The sequence below is a fragment of the Laccaria bicolor genome, genomic scaffold, assembly GCF_000143565.1.
Source record: "Laccaria bicolor S238N-H82 LACBIscaffold_12 genomic scaffold, whole genome shotgun sequence".
NCBI lineage: Eukaryota > Fungi > Basidiomycota > Agaricomycetes > Agaricales > Hydnangiaceae > Laccaria > Laccaria bicolor.
The window spans coordinates 1,070,016-1,093,710 of NW_001889883.1; the positions used below are offsets into that span (position 1 = coordinate 1,070,016).

Sequence of the window (23,695 nt, forward strand, 5' to 3'; positions counted from 1 at the left end):
CCAAGATATTTTTTCCGCATTGTACCGTGATGACTTGACTGGTATCGTTTCCTTGGGAACCTGATACATATGTCATTAATAATAATAAAAAGAAGTACGCGCTAGTACATGCCGCCTGTGAGCCGCGACAAAGATATATACTTGGATCATGAAATGTGAGGGTGCTATTGCCCGTAAGCTCGTGCCGACCAGAGGCATGGTGTCGGAAATAACGATCGTACACCCACTCCTTGAAACGGTGACTCGTCTTTACTTTCAAGCTATGCGGTCCTGCACATTGTTTTCTTCTTAGAAAAAAATTCCGACTCAATGCGCAGTCAATTCGTCCAGAGGGAGAGTCAATGATTTCCCCGAGCCACCACTTGACGTACAATTCACTACAGCACCTGACATCAAATGTTCAGTAAAATTTCGAAGAACCAAAAAAGTGAGTCACTTCGACTTCATGATAAATGTGAGCTATTCTCAATATTGTCATTTAGCGAGATTGTAGTCTGTGACGTGATTCAAGCCTTATGTAAGGAGGGGATGGTGTCTTGAGTCCAGAAAATGTTGAGAAAATGTCATGGACAGCTGCGATCTCTCCTGTCAACCCGAGGCTCGACGAGAATTTTATTTCAAGTTCCCATCTCCTGGCCGGCATCTCTACCGGGCTCGCCTTAAGAAACCAGATGAGTTCGGGGACTGGGCGACCTCAGGCTCTGGCAGCTGCCCTCTGCCCACCGTAATCGGTAAGAGACGTCGACAGTGGGTGAGATCCAGCATGAGAGATAGACCCCCAACTATTCCAATGGTGATTAAAGAACCAGCACCGCCCTCTGGGTCATCCAGAAATCCGCAGAGGGCGTTGTATTCTTCCCGGAAGAAAAGAAAAAGAAAAAGTGGTTGCTGAGTGGCAGGCGACTTGTTATTTGTGCTTATTACCTTCTAATGCTATTGGCCTTATCGGCTCGGCATGATCCAAAAATAGAAACCAACACGATAGTAATCTGTTAACTTTCTTGATTTTGCAACGTGAGTCGACGCAGTGCCATAACCTGTTTCCCAAGAAATTAATTTGAGATCAACCTGCTAGATGAACATTCAACTATATTAACTACGTGTAACTTCAAGAAATGGGGAAATTATGCTCCAGCGTGGTGCGCCATCCGAACTCCAGTTAGCCAGCGCCAATTCATGGATCAAGGATTTAACGTGCTTTTGGTCGACTCGCGCTCTTTCAAAGTGCGAGTCTAAGCCCGGGGCCCACGACAAGGGAACACGAGGAAAGCGACGGAAAATGTCCGCGCCCACCGCCCCCGGGAAAAAAGAACTTACCTTGATGCCCAACTTCCTCTATGGGCAAACATTTGTCGTAATCTTCAACCTCCCTCGTCGTTCTATGCGAAAAAGAAAATCTTGCGTTTGTATATGAATCGCGCTGTTTTGCTGTGTTGGTCGCGAGATTGTCGGATACAAAATGAGTTTGGCCGCCGTCGCGCGCTTGGATCGTCGATTTAGCGATTACCTTTTGCTGTTCTAAATAATAGATAATGTCAGAAAAAAGGATTGGAGAAGAAGTCGGGAGAGAACGCACAACGTATACTCATCACACCCCAGGCCAATTTATTAATTCTGGAACAATAGCGTTAGTCAACCGAAAGGAAGATCTTAAAAAATGAACGACTTACCTATCTACTCCTCCCAACCTGGATCGCCCTGTACAAAAATTAAATACCCCATATATCACGAAATCCAACTCATCTGTTTTTTTTATTATATAGAGAGGAGCCCCGGACGGCCCCGAACTCTCTTATCAAGCCGAAGCTCGACGAGATTTGTTAACGAACAAATACCTCAGGACTTTCACCCTGGCCGGCATCCCTACCGGACTTGCCTTGCGAACCCGGCTGGATTCGGGGACTGAACCGATTTTTTTTATAACCAAGGCTTTGAAGAAACATTAACTTGATATTGACAGTGAGCGCATAGCGGGGGGCTTGAAGTGATTACTTGAGCGGGTCGAAGAAGCGGCGAGATTGAGAAGCGAGGTCCAAGGCGAGATCAAGTCCACGAAAAGATAGCGAAGAGGTCCAAGGCGATTTGCGGTACAGTGGGTGGCGATTCCGAAGTCGGAGTAGCCAAAGGTTCCCGACTTGATGATCAGAGTTTCAATACGGTTCAAGGCGATGTCGATGCCGGAGTGGAGGTTTCTAAAGACGAATAGGGTGAGATAAAGGGTACACAGCGGGCCAAGAAGCACACGGCGAGAAGGAGGCCCATGGCGTGGGGAGGATACTACACGGCGAGATGAAGGGGCCAAGCAAGGGACGCCTAGTCCAGTGACATACGCTGAAACAGAGAATATGGTGCATTCAATAACCAAGGAGCCGGCTGCTCACCAGAGGTTTTTTTATCACAACATCTTGCTGGACCGTCGCCGTTCGGTGTCGAGAAGAGGGAGAAACAACATTGGCGCAGGTCAACAATGATAAAAGCGATATTTAGGTCAACATGAGTAGATGGAGGACGGCGAGATTAGAAATAGGGGGTGAGATTTATGTGAGGTGGTTGTAGTAAGGAAAAGGAAGCGGTCTGGGCGGGCTGGGGGCATTTTGTAGAGAACGGGTTGTGTGGCGTTGCTTGTCAATCTAAAGTTAACAGCATCTCACGTGACCGTGATTATCGTGATCGCGACTGATCGCGACTTTCGCGACGTGCTACTTACAGTGATTATAAAGATGATTTTGATCTTACTCACCTATTTTTTGACATTACTTTGGATTGTGCAAAGGCGCTCCCGATTCCAACCTTAAAGTCACGCTAGATCAGCAACTATCAGCAATTTACTCGCAAATGCAGGGTCTGACTGGTGCCATTGCTCCCTACTATTGGTCCCGAAAGCCTTCCGCACTACGAATCGTCACAGCATTTTATTTACTTTGTAGAAAAGTGTACGTAACAAAACCTTTCATTTCGGATATGATTTAAATCTTATCACAGCAAAAGTTACCGATGAATGTGCTGGGCTTAGATTTTCAGGCAGCGGAGCACCAGTAGCAACTCGATTTCGATAAGAACTTTCCAAGTCATCAATTATTCCTCTGATCTCCCTAGCCCAATACAAAAACTAGTGTTTTTCAAAGTCGAAAGGCTAGATTAACTGGCCGCCGTGCGGCTAAAATTCCTCCCTCGTGGTCGTGAAAATGCGATGCGATAAACAAATAATGATGTGGCCATGATGATTGTGTATTCGTGATGGGTATGATCTGTAATAGGGGAAGGAGAATAAGTTTATGTTCGCTCGAAAATTGTTGTAACTCACATGTACAGATGTGCAAGGATCCTATGCGGTGAAGTCGTGTCATTCGTCTCATGCGATGACGCAGTAGGCGTTGTTTCCGCTGCCACCTGATTCCTCGTTGGTGGGAATCGTGTCGCCCTGAGTCTGCTCGTTGGTGAAGACAGTGTCGATGTTGGCGAAGAGCGTGAAGGCGTCCATGTTATCTCGGGAGGATGAAAGAGATGTAAAGGTTGGGTTGCAAGGAAAGAACGGCGGTTGCAATGAGCCTGGGGATATGTTGTAAAGACTTGCTGAATTTATACTTCAAGATGACGGGCAAGCTTTGGTGAGCGCGTGAACTATGCTGACGTTCCTATTGTTTAGAGCTGATAGAGGAGACGATGACCCGGCGTTTCCGCAATTGTCGCTGCCCCTAAGCGCACGCCGCGCGATTGAAGACAATAAGGGAGTGGCGGATACCTAATGCAACGGCGTCCTGTGCCTTACCCCTTTTGCTTGCATCGGGACCGCCAGGTAGAGTTGAACAAAAGAAGCCTATGCGTCTTCTTAGCCGTCATCCCGTGTGGGAAGACATGTCCTAGTCACCCATCGAGTCAACAGCTAGTGCCATCCGAGTGAGTTTAGACACCCACGCCAGATGATAAGCCAAATGTTGATGACCTTTGCCCTTCCTGTAGCCCTGCAGGACGATAGAACGAAACACTCCAAAGATATAGCGGTGTTTAGAATAAATCCGTTGCCTTGAAGTTGGGACCGGTAGATAGATCCGTACACAAGATAAATGGATGAATGGGAGGGCTGTTACCCTCATCACTGCAAGTGCTGAATCCGTAAAGAGTGCGGCGTCTACATAGAACAGATCCGTGACTCGGATCTTCAAGTTGGGGAAGTTAGATCCGTAGAGTAGACGTTATCCTTAGAAATGGAGTGGTTTCGAATTCGCCGGTGGAGAATATGGGGTTAAAAACGTGCTGCTTCGCAGTAGGAAAGAGGAAGTAAGAGTGTATCGGACTGGGCAATGCAGGGGCGTCTCGAATCCTTTGCCCGCCAGAGACGAGACAAAAGATCTAATATGTCAGACTCAGTAAAGAGCGAAGTCGGAAGTTGGTCAGAAGAAAGTCACGAATTTGAGGTTGTATGACTAAATGTCGTTTTTTTTAAGCGTTTCTGACTACGCTCGTATTACAATAGTCATACATTAGTTGCACACTGCAAATCATATATTACGCCACAGTCATGTACTGGTCATATAATAGTCATATCTTAGTCATGTAATAGTCATATCTCAGTCATTGATTGCTTGGGCTCAATTTCGGTCAGGAAATAGACTGAATAAAATTGTATTTGACTACTTTAAAGAATACATGTAGTGGGCCTATAGCCTACGAAGTATAGTATGAGGGGACTACTGTTCATCAAGGGAAGAAAGGGACCGTTCGTCGAGGGAGGGGGGGGGCCGTTCGTCGAGGGAAGTACGAGAACCATTCATTGAGGGAGGGATGAGGCCGTTCGTCGAGGGAGGGAGGAGGCTGTTCGTCAAGAGAGGGATGAGGCTGTTAGTCAGGAAGGGGGAAAGCTGTTCGTTGAGGGAGGGGAGCCCATCGGCCAAGGGAAGGACGAGACCGTTCGTTGAGGGAGGCAGGAGGCCGTTCGTCAAGGGAGGGAGGAAGCCGTTCGCCAAGGGAGGGAGGAGGCCGTCCGTTGAGAGAGGGAGCAGGCTGTCCATCGAGAGCGGAAGGAGGCCATTCGCCGAGAGGGGAAACCGTCCGTTGAGAGAGGAGGCCATTCGCCGAGAGGCCGTCCGTCGAGAGAGGGAGAGGCCATTCGCCAAGGGGAGGCCATCCATCGAGAGAGGCAGGAGGCTATTGGTCGAGAGAGGGGGGAGGCGTTCGGTGAGGAGACCATTCGTCGAGGGAAAGAGAAGGCTGTTCATTGAGGGAGGAGGCCGTTTGTTGACTTGACAATGTGCTGGAAGGGAAGAACAATGAATTTCCGTGTTGGGAAATTCAAAATTCAACATGACGTCGGAGTTTCAACGGACTTGAACAAACTGCAGCTCATGACTTGAACTTTTTTGAAGTTGTTCACACTTGGTTCACACGCGTAACTGTAAGTAGGTAGCACATGCATACCAGAAATTTTTTAAAAAAAGATGAACCATTTCGAAAATTCTTGGCACAGACATGTATATAAAATGTACGACAATGTTGATACTAACCTATGACTAAACTCACCTCCGATTTGATGTCAAGGGAAGGCTGGCGTGAAAATTACAGACGTGTGACACACGTCTGACTTCGTATGATTTTTCTTGACTTCGCTTTTTACTGAGTGTCAGACTCGGGAGCTTTCTCGAACAGCAGTGATAAAAAATCGAGGGCCACGTCGAAAGATTCGACATACGTTAGGAACTGGGACAACGAAGTGCGAAGGTAAACGCCTCATACAAACATCTACCGTGCCTCCTGAAGCCTTCAGGTGGGTGTATGAATTTTAGAGCAACACGTCTTCAAGACAGTTCCTCCACCATTGCTGACAAATTGTTTGTCAACCAATCTGCAGCCAAACAGGGCTCGTCTGCCAAGGTTGTGTCGGTTAGTCTTTCTTTGATAGTTCTCACCACCTACGCAATTATTCTTCAATAAGCTTCTCAAGGGATTCTGAATTATGGACGAGGAGCCGATAGAATTTCTTGTTGCCCGGCGCTCAAGACGAAGCACGGCAGGGAATCGGTATGTCAGCGCAAGACATGCTTCTGGGGCGTATCTCAAGATTTTGAACCAGGATGGAGGCAGCCCTTGCCGAAATGGCTTTGGATGACGCGGACAAGGATCTCGAGGATGATAAAGAATTTGTTGACGACAAGGGTACGCGGTATGGATCGTTATTACTGCCCCGTTGTCTGATATCTTATGGCGGTGGCTTAGAGGAGCAAGATGTCTTCGGGTCTGATTTTGAGAGCACTGATGAGGAGGCTGAGCAACAGGGTGTGGATGCTGGAGAAACCATGATTCAAGAGGAAGAACAACGGGCCAGGAGGGTACGGACTTTTTTGAACCCCCGCTATCACTCAGCAAACCGCTGACGTGCTACTTAGACTGCACGGTCCAGGGTAGAGAAGGCAACTGCTATTGCTCATGAGAGGCAGAAAGCTACATTCAATCCACAAGCAGAAGCTTCCGCATCTGTGATCAAGCATAAAGCCAAGGTCCGATCCCAACGACAAGTCTCACTTCGGGACGCAACTGATACGGCGGATGGGGAGACTGTTGAGCACGACTCCAAAAATGTTCCCACGGGGAAGAAACGAAAGAGCAAACGGAAGCACACGATCCTTAGCACATCTGCCGCAGTCGCACGACAGAAAGAGTCTGAGCAAAGGAAGGTTAGTATACCCAAAAACATTCTATGGAGCGGGATGCTGAGTATTCAGTTAGGCTGCCGCGCCGAAGAAGATCAAAAATATAACAAGGACACTCACGCAGGCCGAACTCATTGCTCGTGCACTCGATAACGAAGAGGGGAACATCGTCGAGCACCGAGATTACCTCAAAGTAGAGGAAGAAAAACGGAAAAGGGCTCGTGTTGTCCGCGCGACTGTGCACGGGCCCCTGCTGCGCTGGGTAAGCAAAGTCGAAGAAATTGAGGTTGTCGAGGAAGCACCTGCGCCTGTCCCAACATTTGCGGGTACAGCTTCGTCAATTTACGGCACTGGACTTGCTCCTTACCAAGGGCTTCCTTGGATTGCATCAACTTCTACAACCAACGCAATGGCATCAGCTGCACCTCCACAGTTTCCGGGTTCTCCTTTTCCAGCATGGCCGCCGTTCCCATCTTTTCCTCAATCAACACCACTTCTCGCACCTCCGACTCTGCCCACTCAACCTGCAACGCTACCAGAACCCAGAAAAAGAACAGAAAAAGTGGCCAAGAATTATCTCATTCACGAACTCGCACAATATACCGACGCTCCTAAAGCAACGTGGAACGACACCATGAAAGCAATGTTCGGCGACCACGTCAAGTGGGACGAACTCAAAGTCTACACAACCAAGGGCCGGCCATTATGTATGCTCTTCTTCCTCGTTGGTTGTTCCGTGATGCTCAAGCACGTTTCTCGATCTAGCTCGTCCCATACAGTCATGTCCCATTACGGGGAAGCCTGCGATATACTTTGACCCAAGGACAGGCGTGCCGTTTGCCGATGTTGCAGCTTTTGATGTGCTCACGCGCTTGTTGGCCCACGAATATGTTTGGAGCCCTGAGTTAGGTTGTTACACTGGGAAGGAGGAACCACCCCCCGAGCAAGAAGAGGTAGGGGATGCGGACAGGGTTCGGAAGACCCGCAGTACAGTGATGATTGCTGAGGGCGAGGACTGATTGGATACCGGCCGATACAAATTTGTCCGCGAAGGGTCTGCCATCGTGTCCGTCTTGACGCCCGAGAAATATGCAGCAATAATCATGACAGGGATGGTGGAGGGTGGTAATGACACAGTTGCACAAAAAATATGACTAGTTTATTCTCATGGCTAAATATCATGATTGCATTTTATAGACAAACAAGGGTAGCCTTAGAGAAACGAAAAATACCCCAAACAAAGTTGAAACATACAGTACAGAATATTCAAGTTGTACCCATATTATTTGCCCATATGGATAAAGGGAACCCAACGACGGAATGAAACACCCTGCGAACGGAGTTTCTTGACCGCAAGGTGAAGGGCTAGGGCAGACTTCGTCATATCAGGTTTAAGAGCCGGTCTTCCATCAGGACCACCAAAGAAAAGTTCTTCATAGAATGTGTCCACAATCATAGGTCCATCTTCGTCCATCATTTTCCTAACCCAATTAATGCTCTCAGAATTTATTTCCAAGGGAACAATGCAAATAACAACCCACCACATAGTAGCGACGGCCCTCCGAAATCCAGAAAACATCAAGCTTGCACCTATGCTCATTGCCTCATCCGGTAGATTTTGATCGCCCATAGCTGTCTCACAAGCACAGAGAAAGGCAAGTGATCCATCTGGCATCTTTTCCTTCATAATTCTTGAGATTCGGAGTAACCCATCATCAAGCTTGAGCCCACTGTCAAGTGGATTCCATGGATCTTGGTTCCCATGGCATGCAAAGTGAACGATAGACATATCTGAAAGACGGGAGGCAACAGCTTCAACTCCAGCAGGTACTCCAGGAACTCCTAATTCGATGAGAGCTTCACAAGATACATGTCGCCGAATGTTTTCTAGCTCCCTTCTTGTAGAAGGCAGCCCTTTAGATTGGATCACAGCCATCATTTGGAATGCTTGGCTAGTGGGAGCTGAATCCGAAGCCAGAAGCACCCCTATGGATGGAGTGTATGAGGAAATGAAGTAATCTGGGGCACAATCAATAGCTAGCTCATCATCATAGCAGCCTGCAGCATGGATGGGAAGGGAGGTGAAATAACCAGTTGGGCACCATTGCAGGACAGTCATTTTGTCTGATTTCTATAATATTTTGTGAGTAGGTCAATCAGTTGCAGAAATATATTGACTGACCTTAATATTAAGAAAATTAATGACTGGCTTCACCAATTCATCCCACAGCATCCTCAAAACAGATATGAACATGTTATCTGAAGATCTAAGTTGAGCATTGCCGCTAACCCTTCCTGCTCGCTCTTCTCCCAGAAGCTTTATATTCATGTCCTGGGTTTGATCAATGAGTGACCGTGGTATCGGTGAGTGAGAGCCAGCTATCTGAATCATATGAGCAAGTGCCTTCAACATGGGAGTGTCTAAGTTTGGAAGAGGGATGTGATGAATGATTGTTGATGTCATGATGAGGCAATGACTTTCATCATCATTTGCAATAAGAATGACAAGTGGATGTTCTGATGCAGCCATTTTGAGTGAGGATAAACGGGATGGGCATAAAAAATCCTCAAATCCACTCAATTTCCTAACTTCGTGAATAGATTGAGCCCATTCTTCATTAAGGCGATTAAGTTGGGCTGCTTCCTGGTCTATGGATAACTTCTTCTTGTTGTCCAAAATGTCAGAAAAAACATTACGATGAGATCCAATCTCCAGCTTAGTCGCAATATTTTGTAGCTTATCTGCCAATTCTGGTGCAATCTTGTGGATTTGATCAAAAGGCAAGCGGAGAGATAGGGCTTGTGACCAGAAGATACTTCGCCCTGCTTCTAGAAGTTCTATGGCTTTGTCCAGATGTCCAGAGCGAATAGCACATCTAGCTGCATCCCGAGCTAAGCCATCACTGCCTGCAGTCATGACATCCCGTCGTGATGCTACATCCAAGCTCAGAGCAGCCACCTGTGGTAAAGCCTGTATGGAAGCTTCATAGGCATCAATTGCAGAGCTATGTTGATTTCTATCTGCACAACGTGTCCATCTCCTTGCAATGCGGAGGCGATTAAATGGAGATTGGAAGGGGTATTGGGTAGCTGTGAGGAATAGAGACATTGCTTCATCAAGATCACTTTGCTGACCTCCTTGCCCACATCGGATCGACAGTGCAGAAGCAAGGTTGTACAGTGAGCTGGATCGGTCAGGATGAGGTGGAAGCCGGAGTTCAAGAGCTTGCCTGTACAGAGAAATGGCTTCATTTACATCACTTTGCTGACCTCCTTGCTGAAATCGGGTCAACAGTGCAGAAGCAAGATTGTTTATAGAGCCAGGTTGATTGGGATGGGGTGGAAGGAACAGCTCAAGAGCTTGCCTGTGCAGAGAAATAGCTTCATCAAGATCACTTTGCTGACCTCTTTGCCGAAATCGGGTCGACAGTGAAGAAGCAAGATTGTGGAGCAAGATGGAGTGATTGGAATGAGGTGGAAGAAAGAGCTCAAGAGCTTGCCTGTGCAGAGAAATGGCTTCATCAATATCACTTTGCTGACCTTCTTGCTCAAATCTGGTGGATAGTGCAGAAGCAAGATTGCTGAGTGAGCTGGATTGATTGGGATGGGGTGGAAGAAAGAGCTCAAGAGCTTGCCTGTGCAGAGAAATGGCTTCATCAAGATCACTCCGCTGACCTTCCTTGCTGAAATCGGGTTGATAGTGCAGAAGCAAGATTGTTGAGTGAGTTGGATCGATCAGGATGGGGTGGAAGTCGGAGCTCAAGAGCTTGCCTATGCAGAGAAATGGTTTCATCAAGATCACTTTGCTGACCTCCTTGCTCAAATCGGATCCACAGTGCATTTGCAAGATTGTTGAGCATGATGGATCGATTGGAATGGGGTGGAAGTTGGAGCTCAAGAGCTTGCCTATGCAGAGAAATGGCTTCATCAAGATCACTTTGCTGACCTCCTTGCTCAAATTGAATCAACAGTGCAGAAGCAAGATTGTTGAGAGAGCTGGATTGAAGGGGATGGGATAGAGGTTGGAGCTCAAAAGCTTGCCTGTACAGAGAAATGACTTCATCAAGATCACTTTGCTGACCTCCTTGCTGAAATTGGGTCAACAGTGCAGAAGCAAGATTGTGGAGTGAGCTGGATTGGTGAGGATGAGGTGGAAGAAAGAGCTCAAGAGCTTGCCTGTGCAGAGAAATGGCTTCATCAATATCACTTTGCTGACCTTCTTGCTCAAATCTGGTTGATAGTGCAGAAGCAAGATTGCTGAGTGAGCTGGATTGATTGGGATGGGGTGGAAGGAAGAGCTCAAGAGCTTGCCTGTGCAGAGAAATGGCTTCATCAAGATCACTTTGCTGACCTTCTTGCTCAAATCGGGTTGATAGTGCAGAAGCAAGATTGTTGAGTGAGTTGGATCGAAGAGGATGGGGTGGAAGTCGGAGCTCAAGAGCTTGCCTATGCAGAGAAATGGCTTCATCAAGATCACTTTGCTGACCTCCTGCTCAAATCGGGTTGACAGTGCAGAAGCAAGATTGTTGAGCGAGATGGATCGATTGGGATGGGGTGGAAGGAAGAGCTCAAGAGCTTGCCTGTGCAGAGAAATGGCTTCATCAAGATCACTTTGCTGACCTCCTTGCTCAAATCGGGTTGACAGTGCAGAAGCAAGATTGTGGAGTGAGCTGGATTGGAGAGGATGGGGTGGAAGTAAGAGCTCAAGAGCTTGCCTGTGGAGAGAAATGGCTTCATCAAGATCACTTTGCTGACCTCCTTGCTGAAATCGGGTTAACAGTGCAGAAGCAAGATTGTTGAGAGAGCTGGATTGATTGGGATGGGGTGGAAGGAAGAGCTCAAGAGCTTGCCTGTGCAGAGAAATGGCTTCATCAAGATCACTTTGCTGACCTCCTTGCTGAAATCGGGTTGACAGTGCAGAAGCAAGATTGTGGAGTGAGCTGGATCGAAGGGGATGGGGTGGAAGTCGGAGCTCAAGAGCTTGCCTGTGGAGAGAAATGGCTTCATCAAGATCACTTTGCTGACCTCCTTGCTGAAATCGGGTTGACAGTGCAGAAGCAAGATTGTTGAGTGAGCTGGATCGATTGGGATGGGGTGGAAGGAACAGCTCAAGAGCTTGCCTGTGCAGAGAAATAGCTTCATCAAGATCACTTTGCTGTAGTTCTTGCTCAAATCGGGTTGACAGTGCAGAAGCAAGATTGTTGAGTGAGCTAGATCGATTGGGATGGGGTGGAAGGAAGAGCTCAAGAGCTTGCCTGTGCAGAGAAATAGCTTCATCAAGATCACTTCGCTGACCTCCTTGCTCAAATCGGGTCCACAGTGCAGAAGCAAGATTATTGACAACAGCTGCATAATTCTCACTTCCCTGAGGTAGTTGTGCAATCACTTCCCTAAAAAGTGTCACTGCTGTATTCAGATCCACCATGTTACCCGACATGTTGAACTGTGTACAAAGTTCAATGGCAAGGTCAAGTGATTCCTGAATACCTGTGGAAGTTTCAGTGCCTTTGATAGTCCAATCCCATGCTGTTTGAAGATCAGAAAGATCCCCTATCAAATCAAATCGTGTTGCTAACAGCCCGCAGATCTGGAAGTTTATGTTTGATTCTTGCTGATCTCGCTCCGTGCAACATTTAGTAGCATCTTGCAAACTAGAAATTGCTTCGTTCAGGTCGGTCAGATCATAGGAATGGTTGAAGCGGGCATATAATGCATCAACCAGAGTTGTCAATGCAATGAACCGGCTAGTAGATGCAGCTGATAATTGTGCAAGTGCCTGTTGAACAAGGAAGACAATGTCGTTCAGAATGTGAAGGGAAGTTGACTTCTGGAAGTCCGTCAACAATCTCTTCGCCAGTTGTGATGTGTCTTCTGTGTCCGTCTTGTTCTCTCGTCGGATAGCGGTATTGGTCTTAATCTTCACTAAGCTAATATATGTTGTCAAGGATGAAATGTGCTCACTTCAGGGCTCGCCTCTTGGTCTAAATTCCAATCTTCAACAATCTCGTTGCGAAGAGTCAAAGATTCCATCAAATCATGTCTTTGATTGGTGTACATGAATCTGACTCCCAATACGGACGCAAGATCTCTCTTGGCAGCAGGGTGAAGCGGATGTGTTGCTGGGCAGCTATCTTCAACTTGACGGAACAGGAAGACCACAGTGTTGAGCTCCGAAAGCGATAACCCTGCCTTGCATTCTGCCATGAGCGAGACGGCAAGATTGATCATTCCAGACACATCGTCCTCGCCATCATTCATAAGCTCCTGCAGTATGTATCCGTCATTATAATCGGGAAGTGAGACAACGTCATTTACTTACATCGGTAGCGATAGTGTCCCTATCAATGTCTGTTGTGCCTCCAGCTGGGCCGATATCTGTGACCTTCTCTTCATTAGCCTATCGCAATTCATTGAATGTTGTAAAGGATGTACTAGTTGAGGGCTCTCCTGTGCACTGGCTTCGGTACGGTCACTTTCTCCACCTGGGATCTATATAAGTATTGTTAACAACCACGAAAGATATTTCCCTAATTCGTGATACTACGAACGCGAGCCTCTCCCACAATATGAGATCCTAGCTCTTGGATGGAAGGCATATCTGATTTGTGACAACTATCGGAGGGTAACTTTGACTCTGGCATGGTGACGAGATATTGTAGAGGTTGAAGCTTGTCGATCAAGAGAGAGGTTTAGTAGAGGTTGGCTGAGTTGAAGGTCGTATATGAAGGCTAGGTAAAGAGACTCAAACAGACGAGTCGCTTGGTGTACAGCTTTTGTGCTAAAACGGAAACTCATTACAGCACGATTGAAAATATTATCCTTCAACTCTGCACATGCGGTGTTACTGTTATCAAAATTGAGCACACCACAATAGATTTGATCAGACCTGGGCTTGCGCCGGTATTGAATCGCACACCTGAAGGAGATTAAATCATCAAAACGAGGTCGAGAACTATGGCACCCGCCTCCAAGTCGGAGTGTGAAACATCATGGAGGGTAGTGAATCCCCAACTGACAAGACAGAGAGTTCGGATTTGGAATCAAAGATAAAATGTTCCAAGAACATTTGACAATTGCTTGATATTTCGGACGAATCGATTTACTATCGAACTCTTCAGTAAAGTTCCAAGCGAAGGCCTGCGTAAACATACCGTCTCTTGTTAGAGAGCTTTCCGGCTGCAAGCGACCTCCCTCCAATTGACATCAGGAGTCCATGAATGTCCGACCCCGCTATTCCACAATGAGATAACCGACGCAACCTTGGAATTTTCGTTTGCGAAGCCAGGCGTAACGTTCATACTCGTTGAAAGCGTATTGCACCTCCCGATCTCTCTTATATAATTCGAAAACACATCTGTTGCCAACTCTAGCATCTGTATGTTCTTCGGTGTGAATGACCACTTTATAGACGGAATTTTGGGGTGAGTGGAGCTTCAAGGTTAACAATGAAACGTCAGCGATCTCGCCTATCTGGGTGGTCAGATCCGGCACGAAAACAACATGCTTCAGACCTAGATCCTTATCGATGTGCATATCAGAAATTGAGGGCTGGCGAGAACTGGCGCTTTTTTTAATGATGCCCTCCTTCACATCTGATGGGGGACTCTCTTCGAGGTGGAAGGTTGACGTGGCGAGGTCTGCGATGTGGAAGGACCAGGTTGCGGACTGGAAGGAGATTTTGAAGGCAAATTCTTCTGAGGCCTCCGCATGGAAGAAGGTTCTTGGAGAGATGGAATATAACCCGAAAATTTGGTTGTCCTAGGCGAAGACGTCCCAGATGGCTCATGACATTGCAAGGGACTAGGCAATTCGAGCGCCGACGAAGGAGTGCCGCACGCCAGAACCGGTCCCGTAGGGGGCAGAGAGGAACAGGAAATGTCTCCCTGCTTCATTGAGAATTAACCTATAGTAAGAGAGTTGGGAGGTAGAATAGAAAACGTCTGTTCACTCTTCACCTTTTAAGCGCTATCGGTTTTGAGACTATTGTGACTTGACGACGGGCATGCCAACTGGCAGTATGAAATTGCGGTACAAGAGATCAACGCCGTATTCACCTGGAAGCTAGAAGATAACCGATGGTTTCATGGAGCCAATATTCGTACCTGAAAGGAAGGAGACAAGGGGAATAAATCTGCGACGCAACTGGAGGCATCTCAGTATCTATGCATTATTGTTTGCAAGTTCACGACTTACTTTGCACCAATTGACCCGGAAGCGTAAGTATTGGGACGCACAGAACTCAACATACAAAGTATGTTGCTCTGACAGCAGTCGGAAAAAGAAAAGGGTTCCGCAACTGCGTGGGTCGATATGTATCACGTGTGTGCCATTATTGATCAGCATATTATTCAATGGGGCGAACTTGTGCGAATGCTCTGCATCGCATCGATATTAATGAATACCTGACTGGGGAGCGCCCTGCGTCAGATGGCGAATCGAACGAATAATGAAGCTGAACACGTACCGCTCAGATTCAGAAACCTTTCAGTATACTTACTTACATGTCTTTCCCGGGCCCGTCTCCCATGTTACAAGCGACATATACATAGATCCAAAGGGGAGGAAAAGCATCGAAGGCCCTCCAAGATAGGCCATATACAGGAAAAACAGCTATAATGGCATCTTTCTTGCGCGACAAGTTATTGTTCGCTTGGTACAACATCAGGCTGATCCATGATCCGAATACGTCAATTAATACCAGTCCACGAAAAAATTGTTAGTCCGAGCGCGCGCTCGACCATGCCAGCCAAGTACGCTTGTCCACTTAGGGCAAGTGGGGTGATAAGCCAAGGCCGAAGCCAGACTACAACACGGTTCCGCCACATACTTCAGGTAATGATCTACCACCGACATTGCGTCGTCCATGTTGGGGTAGCGGACGGGTTCGACAAGGAAATAGCGGCCAATCTCTGATAACGAAAATCCAAGTGTTGTAACGTCCTGTCTGAGTTCCGTTGCGACGTCGGACAAGTCAGCAATTAATGAAGGTAATGGCTTGACATGCCTGAGCGACAAGCTCTGATCGAGGTGCTTGTCATGGAATGAGAGTGCTGACTGAGGGGCAACTGGGAGTTCAATGTTGGATCTCTGTGACAAGGAGGCAGGATTGGCGTTGTACGCCAGATCTATCCACTCGACATAATTAGCAGCTTCGGGGGGTGCCATCTGGAGACTGATTCGCGGAACAGGGGAATTTGGTCGAAGTAGACAAACATCGAATTTGAAGGTCTCCGAAAGGAGGGGTTGAGTTCCTATGTGGAAAGGGAGAGGGCGTACTCAGTTACAAATTCTGCTGGTCCCACGCCGAGATAGAATGCGGCCGACGACACAGCATAGATTGGAGTCTGTTTTGGTCGCAAGTTGAGAAATCGACGCGTCCTGATACAGTGTTCAAAATATTCAAACTCAGAAAAGGTGCGCGTACGCTTAGTTCTTGATTCATAAAAATCTACGTATCTACTTCTTTGAGACGATAAATTTCTGCGCGAGGGCGTCGACCGAAACCCTGTTTTCCGCCTCCCAGCTTCGTCTCTCCTCTCGCTTCTTTTTCCCCCAGTTCTACCGCCTGGTCCACGTCCTCTTTGAGGTCCATCTCTTCAACGTTCTCCTCGGCATCACCGGAGGGCGCCCTAGCGAATCCCCAGCTGACAAGAGAGAGAATTTCGGATTTGGAATTAAAGATAAAATGTTCCAAGAACAACCCTCCATGGGTGATATTAGTCCGACGTGATAACTCTTTAACAGTTGCTTGATATTTCGGACCAATTGATTTCCTATCGAACTCTTGAGTGACGTTCTAGGCGAAGGCCTGCGTAAACATACCGTCTCTTGTTAGAGAGCTTTCCGGCTGCAAGCAACCTCCCTTCATTTGACATCAGGAGTCCATGAATGTCCGACCCCGCTATTACACAATGAAATAAGCCGAATATTTTGACGCAACCTTGGAATTTTTGTTTGCGAAGCCAGATGTATCGTTCATACTCGTTGAAAGCGTCTTGTACTTCCCGATCTCCCCCATACAATTTGAAGACATATCTGTTGCCAACTCCAGCGTCTGTATGTTCTTCGGTGTGAATGACCACGTTATAGACAGAATTTTGGGGTGAGTGGAGCTTCAAGGTTAACTTCTCGGATTCTTTTTCATGGCGCCCCTCCGGATCCATAGGAAAGGCATCACTTCTCTGGACACGTTCGAAATATTCCGCCTTTTCCTCTGGTAGCTGCACTCGTATACGCGGGGTTGACAGCAGAGTGTCACCCACAGTCTAGCATTCGGTTAATAAGAGAAAGCACTATATACGATGGGTGAACTTACCTTGACTAGATCAGCTCCCCTTTTTGCTCTAGCCTCCTCCATTTCCCACGTTCCCCTTTCTTCTCCATCTTCTTCCTCAAACTCACGGTCCTCATAATGCTCGTATTTGCGCCTATCGCATTCATACTTACGACAGTATCGAATGGGGAATCTACCCAGAGGGTTGTTCTTGATGTTTCTTAATTGCCGGGCTCGATTAAGTGCATCTTGAAATGCGGCGATATATAAACCAGTATGGAGCTTCCCGTATGCTGGAACTGATTTGCAGACCTTAATCACCTCAGAGATATAGAGGGTCTGTTTCTTTCGATGACGCTAACAGATCATCTCATACTGGCCCGCGTTGATGACCATGAAGGTCACATCACCCTGAACTGCTTCCGTCCACACCTTCGACCCAGAAAATCAGTATAACCAACTGCAACACTCTGAAATCGCACCTGCTGTATGACATGACAGGCTGTCCTTCGCCTATCTTTCTCTGTCTCGTGACCAGGTGGCGCAAAAACCTTGATCAAGGGTATGTCAGCATCGATCAACGGGGAACGTCAGGGAACGCCGTGCGGAAACCCCACCTGCTGCATAATCTCCTGGCCTTTCTTGAGATCACTGGTACCTCCTTGGTGCTTCAAATTGATCTCGGCATCCATACTGGGAGCACCAGCGGGACACAAACCAAATTTGTTTTCCGGGACAGCAGTGCCCAACCGTTCTTCGGGATGCATGTCAGGTGCATGGTCGACCGAAACTGTGTCATGATGGAACCGCTTTCTGGTTTCTGGCAGACGCATTATGGGTGGCTGGCAATCGGGCCCAGTCCTTCTTCCTGTTGGTATTGGTATTGGTTCATGGGGTTTATGCTTGCTTGGGGTGTCGCAAGATGATGTTGGGAGGCATGCCGTCCATGGAAAGGTTCCCTGAGAGGGCAAATTGCGGATAGCATTCATGAGATCAATATTTCCGACTGAAAGGCTCTTGAACTCCCAAATTAATAGAGTGTCCAAATGCCAATCGGTGAGAAGCTTTAGTTCGTCTTGCAAAGTTGTCGGCAACGACTGTAATGATTCTGAAGTGATTGGGATGTTTAAGGACAAGATCCCATCAGCTATAGCCTCCTTGTCGGCAGATTTTTTTGACCAGCGAAAGATGGGATTCCCATTGCCCTCACAGACAAGAGTTAATGCCATGGCCATGCAATGTCGGGCGATAGCATTTTCGTAGAAGCGTTGCACGTCATATTCGTTAACTAATAGCTCCTGCGTGAGTTTACCCATCATATTCTTCGCTGTTGGGTAGGATAACGGAAGAGGCTTCTCTTCGTCAGGAAGACGATCACCAAGCGTCTTCAATGAAACGTCAACGATCTCGCCAATCTGGGTGGTCAGATCCGGCACGAAAACAACTTGCTTCAGACGTAGATCTTTGTCGAGGAGCATATCAAAAAATGAGGGCGGGCGAGAACTTGGACTCTTTTTAATGGTGTCCTCTTTCACATCTGATGGGGGACTCCAGCTGAAGAAGGAAGGTGGGACTATGGGCTTTTGATGGTCTGTGAAACCCATTGGGAAATTCTAAGGTTTAGTATAACCGGTGACCTTAGGCGAAGAGGTCCCAGATAGCTCATGAGGCTGAGGGGGACTAGGCAATTCGGACGCCGACGAGGAAGTCGCCAATAGGGGTATTTGAGCTAAGACGGGAGTGCGATTTGAAGGAGTGCCGCATGACAGAGCCCGTCCCGTAGGGGGCAGAGAGGAACTGGAAATGTCTCCCTTCATTGAGAATGAACCTACTGTAAGAGAGTTAGAAGTCATGGTAGAAAGCGCCTGTTCATTCTCGACCTTTTAAGCACTATCGGTCTCGAGACTATTGTGACTTGACGACTGGCATGCCAACTGGCAGCATGAAATTGCGGTAGGAGAAGGAACAAGAGATCGACACCGTATTCGCCTGGAAGCTCGAAGATAACAATTGGTTTCATGGAGCCAATATTCGTACCTGAAAGGAAGAAACCGAGGACAATCAATTTGTGACACAACTGGAGGCATCTCAGTATCTACGCATTATTGTTTGCAAATTCACGACTTACTTTGCAACAATTGACCCCGCAGCGTAAGTATTGGGACCCACAGAACTCAACATACAGAGTATGTTGCTCTGACAGCGGTCGGAAACAGAAAAAGGGTTCCGCAACGGGATAGAAGAGACCCATATCGAACTTGTGTGTCCATATGTATCAATGTCAGATATCATTTTCCGTGGAAATGGCCCAGCAACAAGGTCGTCAAGATTCGGTCGGACCTCTGGAGGAGAGGACCAACAAAAGACTCCTCAAAAAGGTATTCAAGGCCCGTACGAAACTTGCGGGTGCACATGTCCCAAACACCGGTGTTATTGTTGGCTACGACGAAATTTGATTTTCACGCGGCCAATGGCTGCGGCAAAGCTCTAATTCTAGAGCCAAAGATTAACAGGAGGCAGTTTCACCACGCCGTCAAATCCTTCTCGATTGCGCTTTGGCTTAGAGCAATGTAGTACCGTTTTGGAGTTGTGAATAGAGACTCAGAGAGTTGGACGAATGTAACACGTGCTCTTCATTTGATTCTATTATTCTTTTCACACTTCCCACCCAGCCGTTTCCAGCACTTCACAGCCAAATCTCTTCCACCTTCATTTTCGGGCGATCAAGTTGTATGCACCTCTCTCGTCAAGCTCCTTCCTCAGGCGAGGAATTTTATCTTATTGCAGGTCGACATGTTCTCTTGGTCAACGAAGATCCTCCTGCACTTGTCCTGCACTCTCACGGAATCTCGAATTCGGAACACAATTATGATTCTTCATACTTGGTTGTTAATCATCTATATTCGGACGTATGCAACATAAGAGGTGGTTGGTTATCTGGATACTTCTCGGGCTAATGACAAGAACAAGAGCAAATTTGAAATTCCTTAACTTTACAGCTAACTGCATAATCGTAGACCACATCTGAAATTTCACTTTGCGCCTTTGGTTGTGCATAAACATCCGTTTTAGGCAAGTTTTAGGCCGTGGCTATGTAAACCATGATGCCCATATGCGCGCGGGCTGCCTATTGCTCCACGTTCTAGCACCGTTTCGGTAGTTGCTCCAAACGCTCCAATCCCGCCCCACACGTCATAAGGGTGGAGCGGTTGGAACTTGCCAACTTGGAAGGGCGTTCTACCTAATATGGTTGTTTGTACAAATAAAGGCGCACAAAGTAAAATTTAGATATGGTCTACGATTATGCAGTTAGCTGTAATAGCACCGCCAAACAAAAAGTTCGGATGTACTATAGGTGCAAGGTCCATATGTACGCCTGTGGGTCCCAGGTTGTGTTGCTGCTCAACGCTGTTACCACCTCGCACAACGACTACGTTGTATGCGGCACATTGCTTGATTGATGGCAACTTTGCCGTATCCCCGGCCTTGGGCGAACGTCTCGACCTAGAACCTGACAGATCCAACGATGTGCACTTGTTTCTAACACCCCTGGTTGGTTCGGTTTATACATGTGTTGTGGTTCTCGATGGTGAATCCGTTGACGGCCGGTTTGTCCTGAAACTGGCTCAAGGAGAAGAGGAATGCGAAAGCCTTCGTAGGGAGTACAAGACTTACCTTGCGTTGAAAGAAGCACACTTCCGAGGTGTCGTCGAAGTGTACGGATTATTCCAATCCGATGCACCGGGGATGCGGAGTTTGGGGCTCGTGATGGCACATGGCGGTCGTTCCTTTCTGCATAGGAGCAAAGAGTGCAAAGCAAAGTTGCGGCAGTGCGTGGCAAATACATTTCTCTCTTTTCTTTGGTCATGACTCGATTCCGCAGAAAATTTGTCGTTAAACAATTTGAGGACATCCTAGAGGAACTCAAGCGGAATGGGATCGTTCATAGACGTTTACGTTTGGAACACTTTGTGCTGGACAAGTTCAAAGGGCCCGATGGCAAGGAAAATTTGTCTGTTTCGTTGGTTGGCTGGAAGTCAGCACAACAGCTTGGGTCTCAGCCTGCCATCACTTCAACGCCAGAAACAGCAGGGATGGATGACGCTGATGTCTCCTTCCGTCGACCCCCACTTTCTACAGCAGAGGGAACCAACAGAGAAAACATCATGACGTCGAAGAGAGAAGCAAGGAGGGTCTGGGCAGAAAATGAAGGAGAGATTGAATACATCCGCCGTTTCTTGACAATATAACTTCTATTGTTGTGCTTGGCTGGCTGTGGAGGCGCTGCAGTGCTCAGCAAAATGTATTACATAATCGGAATGTTGAATAAATCAATTGATCGTTTTCTTGCAAGACTATTAGCTAAAGGAGGCATTGACATACAGTCGATCAACACTGTATACGAACACAATCCCCATGTTCTCCGTCAAGTCGCAGTCCCCGTTCGGCCACCGTCAGCGCTAACGTTTTACGACAGGCATTTACACCCCAGCTTGTCGTTGAGGCATGTCCGATATATGCCTTCAATCGTTGCTGATTTGTCCAACATTGCCACAGGACTTGTCACGGAGTTTCTCGACCTTAACCTCTCGCTGCAAAATGAAGACGATCTCAACTTCATGACTCCACATTCGGACACGGTACGAGATGCGGCGGAAGTTGGGACGCACTACGTCATGTATATCTCGGACCCCTGCTGCACTCTTTGCTCGACCTTGGCTTTCCATCCAAATTGCCCAGACTGGGCTAGCATCATAGAGTGGGCCCGGGATCCTCAAGATTATCCTTACAACACCTTTGCCGCTGATGAATACTCTCTAAGGCTTTGTCATGGCGAGGTTAAACCTTACAAGTTGACCTTTTTACCAATACTTGAGGAGCTGCTAGATGAGCACGCAGTGGATGAACTCCGTCAGTTTCTGGCTGCCTTCCCTGACTTGATTACGGGCCAGATCTTCGCAGCGACCGACGAAGCCAAAGAATTGGTTCGGAGGTTGTGGGACCCGAGTTCTCTTGGAGAACGTCTCGGACCACAGGTCAAGAACAGTTTTCTTCGTTGAGTCCTAACCTCTGTGGGCCTGATGCAGAAGGCCTTCCATCTATAAAAAAGACAGCTACAAATTCGCGTCGCTTTCACCCCCCCAAACCCCATTGTTCCTCTCGCGTTATTCCCCCTCCACGTGTAGGAACAAAGCGTAGTGGGCGTAGCTATGATCCTCGACCGGATCCCTCACAATACCTGCAGCATGTAAGAATGCTACTTATCTAGTTTTAAACTTTGCTGAACTGGATTTAACAGGCTTGGATACAATCTGTTTTACAAGACACAACATTCATTTTCTTCCATTGTGGAAAGTACGACAGAGTTGGTGTCCACATCGTGCATCCCAAACGCTGTATTTGTCAGAGGTCATTGATGTGAACACCTGCAAGGATCCGGCCTATGGCAAGCTCCAAGTGGGTCTGTACCTCGCCGCGGTCCGAGATGCGCAAAATCGTCTAAAGCAACTCAAGCATTCTGCGAAATCCACGATCGCAAGTAGCAGTCAAGCTAGAAAGCGTCCCCTGCCAGATGACGGGACACAAAGACCAATGAAGAAACGACTACGGTCTGAAGTTCAAGAGGCTGTGAAAGCTGATGATAGCGACGAGGTCGGTGTCTTTCGAGCTCGTCTTTTACCGTTTCTTATTGTGTTGTCAGTTTTTCATGAAAGAGGTCGGTTGCCGGAACCTTGCCTTGGTCCGCCTCGAATTCAGTTTTTACAACTCTCCAGTACCTGCTTCGTTCATGCGCACAGGCGCTTCCCTCCCCCCTGGTGAAAACCCAACCCTTTTCACCTCCCCGAAGCGAAAGGCTGGATATACAGCGACTGAATACATGTCCATTATTCCTGGGGACCAGATTGGGAAAGGTATTGTTGGTGTTGTTCACCGCGGTACACTCTCGGTCAAAACGGGCACTCGGACTATTACCCGTCAAGTGGCAGCCAAATTTGCTTTCGACAAGGAACAGCAAGGAGAGCTTCGAGATGAATTTAGAATCTACTCTCGTCTGGTACGAATGGACGTAAAGGGGATTCTTCCTGTTTACGGTTTATTTCAAGACATGGAGGATGGTCCCCTGATGCTCCTCCTGGGGCACGGTGGCAAATCATTGCTCGCCCAAGAGCACGAAGGACCGGGGAGGTATACTTACGCTGTAACTTGTTCTGATTCGGAGAAATGCGTCACCACCAATCACACCTTTTGTATCTATCTAACTTTGTTTTTGGCTGTAGAGAAAATTTTACCGAGGTCCTAGAAAATATCCACATGGCTGGTGTTGCGCATGGCGATATCCGTCCGCAAAATATGCTGGTGAATGGAACAGACGTTTTCTTCATTGATTTTCACAAGAGCGACACACGTTTCCCTCAATCCCGTGCCCGCGAGAAACAAATTTTACAAAATCTAGTTCGAGGTAGAGAATGGCAACATTGGGACGGCGTGTAGCCTTGTATGGTTAAAAGTGTATGTATTCAATAGTGTATGTATTCATAACGGCTGGTATCGAGGCTACTATCGAGACTAGCGTGGACGGACATCTCACGTTGAAGTCGCTCTTGGGACTCGAAAGGGAATGCGAGTTTTGCAGCCACTTGACCTACTTGCAATTGGAAATGATAGTGCATTTGTCCCAAAAGTATATGAAGATCAAAGCCATATCTAGCTCAATAGGGTGAAGTGCTGTTATTCTACATGATGATGTTTTAAAAAGGGGTAGATAAGTATGCATGGA

The 23,695-nt window shown here is 47.4% G+C and overlaps 6 protein-coding genes across 6 annotated transcripts; 2 read left to right on the forward strand and 4 right to left on the reverse strand.

Moving 5' to 3' along the window:
• Positions 1–645: 645 nt before the first annotated feature.
• Positions 646–2,593, reverse strand: LACBIDRAFT_327447 (uncharacterized protein; the record flags this gene model as incomplete). The annotated part of the gene is made up of 6 exons (XM_001881355.1): positions 646–854; positions 1,318–1,518; positions 1,595–1,614; positions 1,671–1,698; positions 1,948–2,373; positions 2,494–2,593. 6 exons carry the CDS (start codon positions 2,591–2,593, stop codon positions 646–648), a joined length of 984 nt encoding a protein of 327 aa, XP_001881390.1.
• Positions 2,594–5,950: 3,357 nt separating this feature from the next.
• On the forward strand, positions 5,951–7,663 carry LACBIDRAFT_297882 (uncharacterized protein; the record flags this gene model as incomplete). The annotated part of the gene is made up of 6 exons (XM_001881169.1): positions 5,951–6,015; positions 6,068–6,150; positions 6,211–6,323; positions 6,381–6,668; positions 6,721–7,351; positions 7,410–7,663. The coding sequence occupies 6 exons, from the start codon at positions 5,951–5,953 to the stop codon at positions 7,661–7,663; spliced, it is 1,434 nt and encodes a 477-aa protein (XP_001881204.1).
• Positions 7,664–7,926: 263 nt separating this feature from the next.
• Positions 7,927–12,902, reverse strand: LACBIDRAFT_387578 (tetratricopeptide repeat-containing protein; the record flags this gene model as incomplete). The annotated part of the gene is made up of 7 exons (XM_001881356.1): positions 7,927–8,125; positions 8,186–8,775; positions 8,827–9,293; positions 9,342–10,225; positions 10,320–10,942; positions 10,996–12,555; positions 12,606–12,902. 7 exons carry the CDS (start codon positions 12,900–12,902, stop codon positions 7,927–7,929), a joined length of 4,620 nt encoding a protein of 1,539 aa, XP_001881391.1.
• A 3,190-nt stretch (positions 12,903–16,092) lies between these two features.
• On the reverse strand, positions 16,093–17,001 carry LACBIDRAFT_297884 (uncharacterized protein; the record flags this gene model as incomplete). The annotated part of the gene is made up of 3 exons (XM_001881357.1): positions 16,093–16,417; positions 16,467–16,909; positions 16,960–17,001. The coding sequence occupies 3 exons, from the start codon at positions 16,999–17,001 to the stop codon at positions 16,093–16,095; spliced, it is 810 nt and encodes a 269-aa protein (XP_001881392.1).
• A 506-nt stretch (positions 17,002–17,507) lies between these two features.
• On the reverse strand, positions 17,508–18,236 carry LACBIDRAFT_297885 (uncharacterized protein; the record flags this gene model as incomplete). Its single annotated transcript, XM_001881358.1, has 1 exon — positions 17,508–18,236. One exon carries the CDS (start codon positions 18,234–18,236, stop codon positions 17,508–17,510), a length of 729 nt encoding a protein of 242 aa, XP_001881393.1.
• A 1,971-nt stretch (positions 18,237–20,207) lies between these two features.
• On the forward strand, positions 20,208–23,409 carry LACBIDRAFT_327451 (uncharacterized protein; the record flags this gene model as incomplete). Its single annotated transcript, XM_001881170.1, is given in 9 exon segments — positions 20,208–20,287; positions 20,307–20,747; positions 20,801–21,150; positions 21,280–21,953; positions 22,104–22,165; positions 22,217–22,272; positions 22,325–22,569; positions 22,619–23,103; positions 23,196–23,409. The coding sequence occupies 9 exon segments, from the start codon at positions 20,208–20,210 to the stop codon at positions 23,407–23,409; spliced, it is 2,607 nt and encodes an 868-aa protein (XP_001881205.1).
• Between the last annotated feature and the right edge of the window lie 286 nt (positions 23,410–23,695).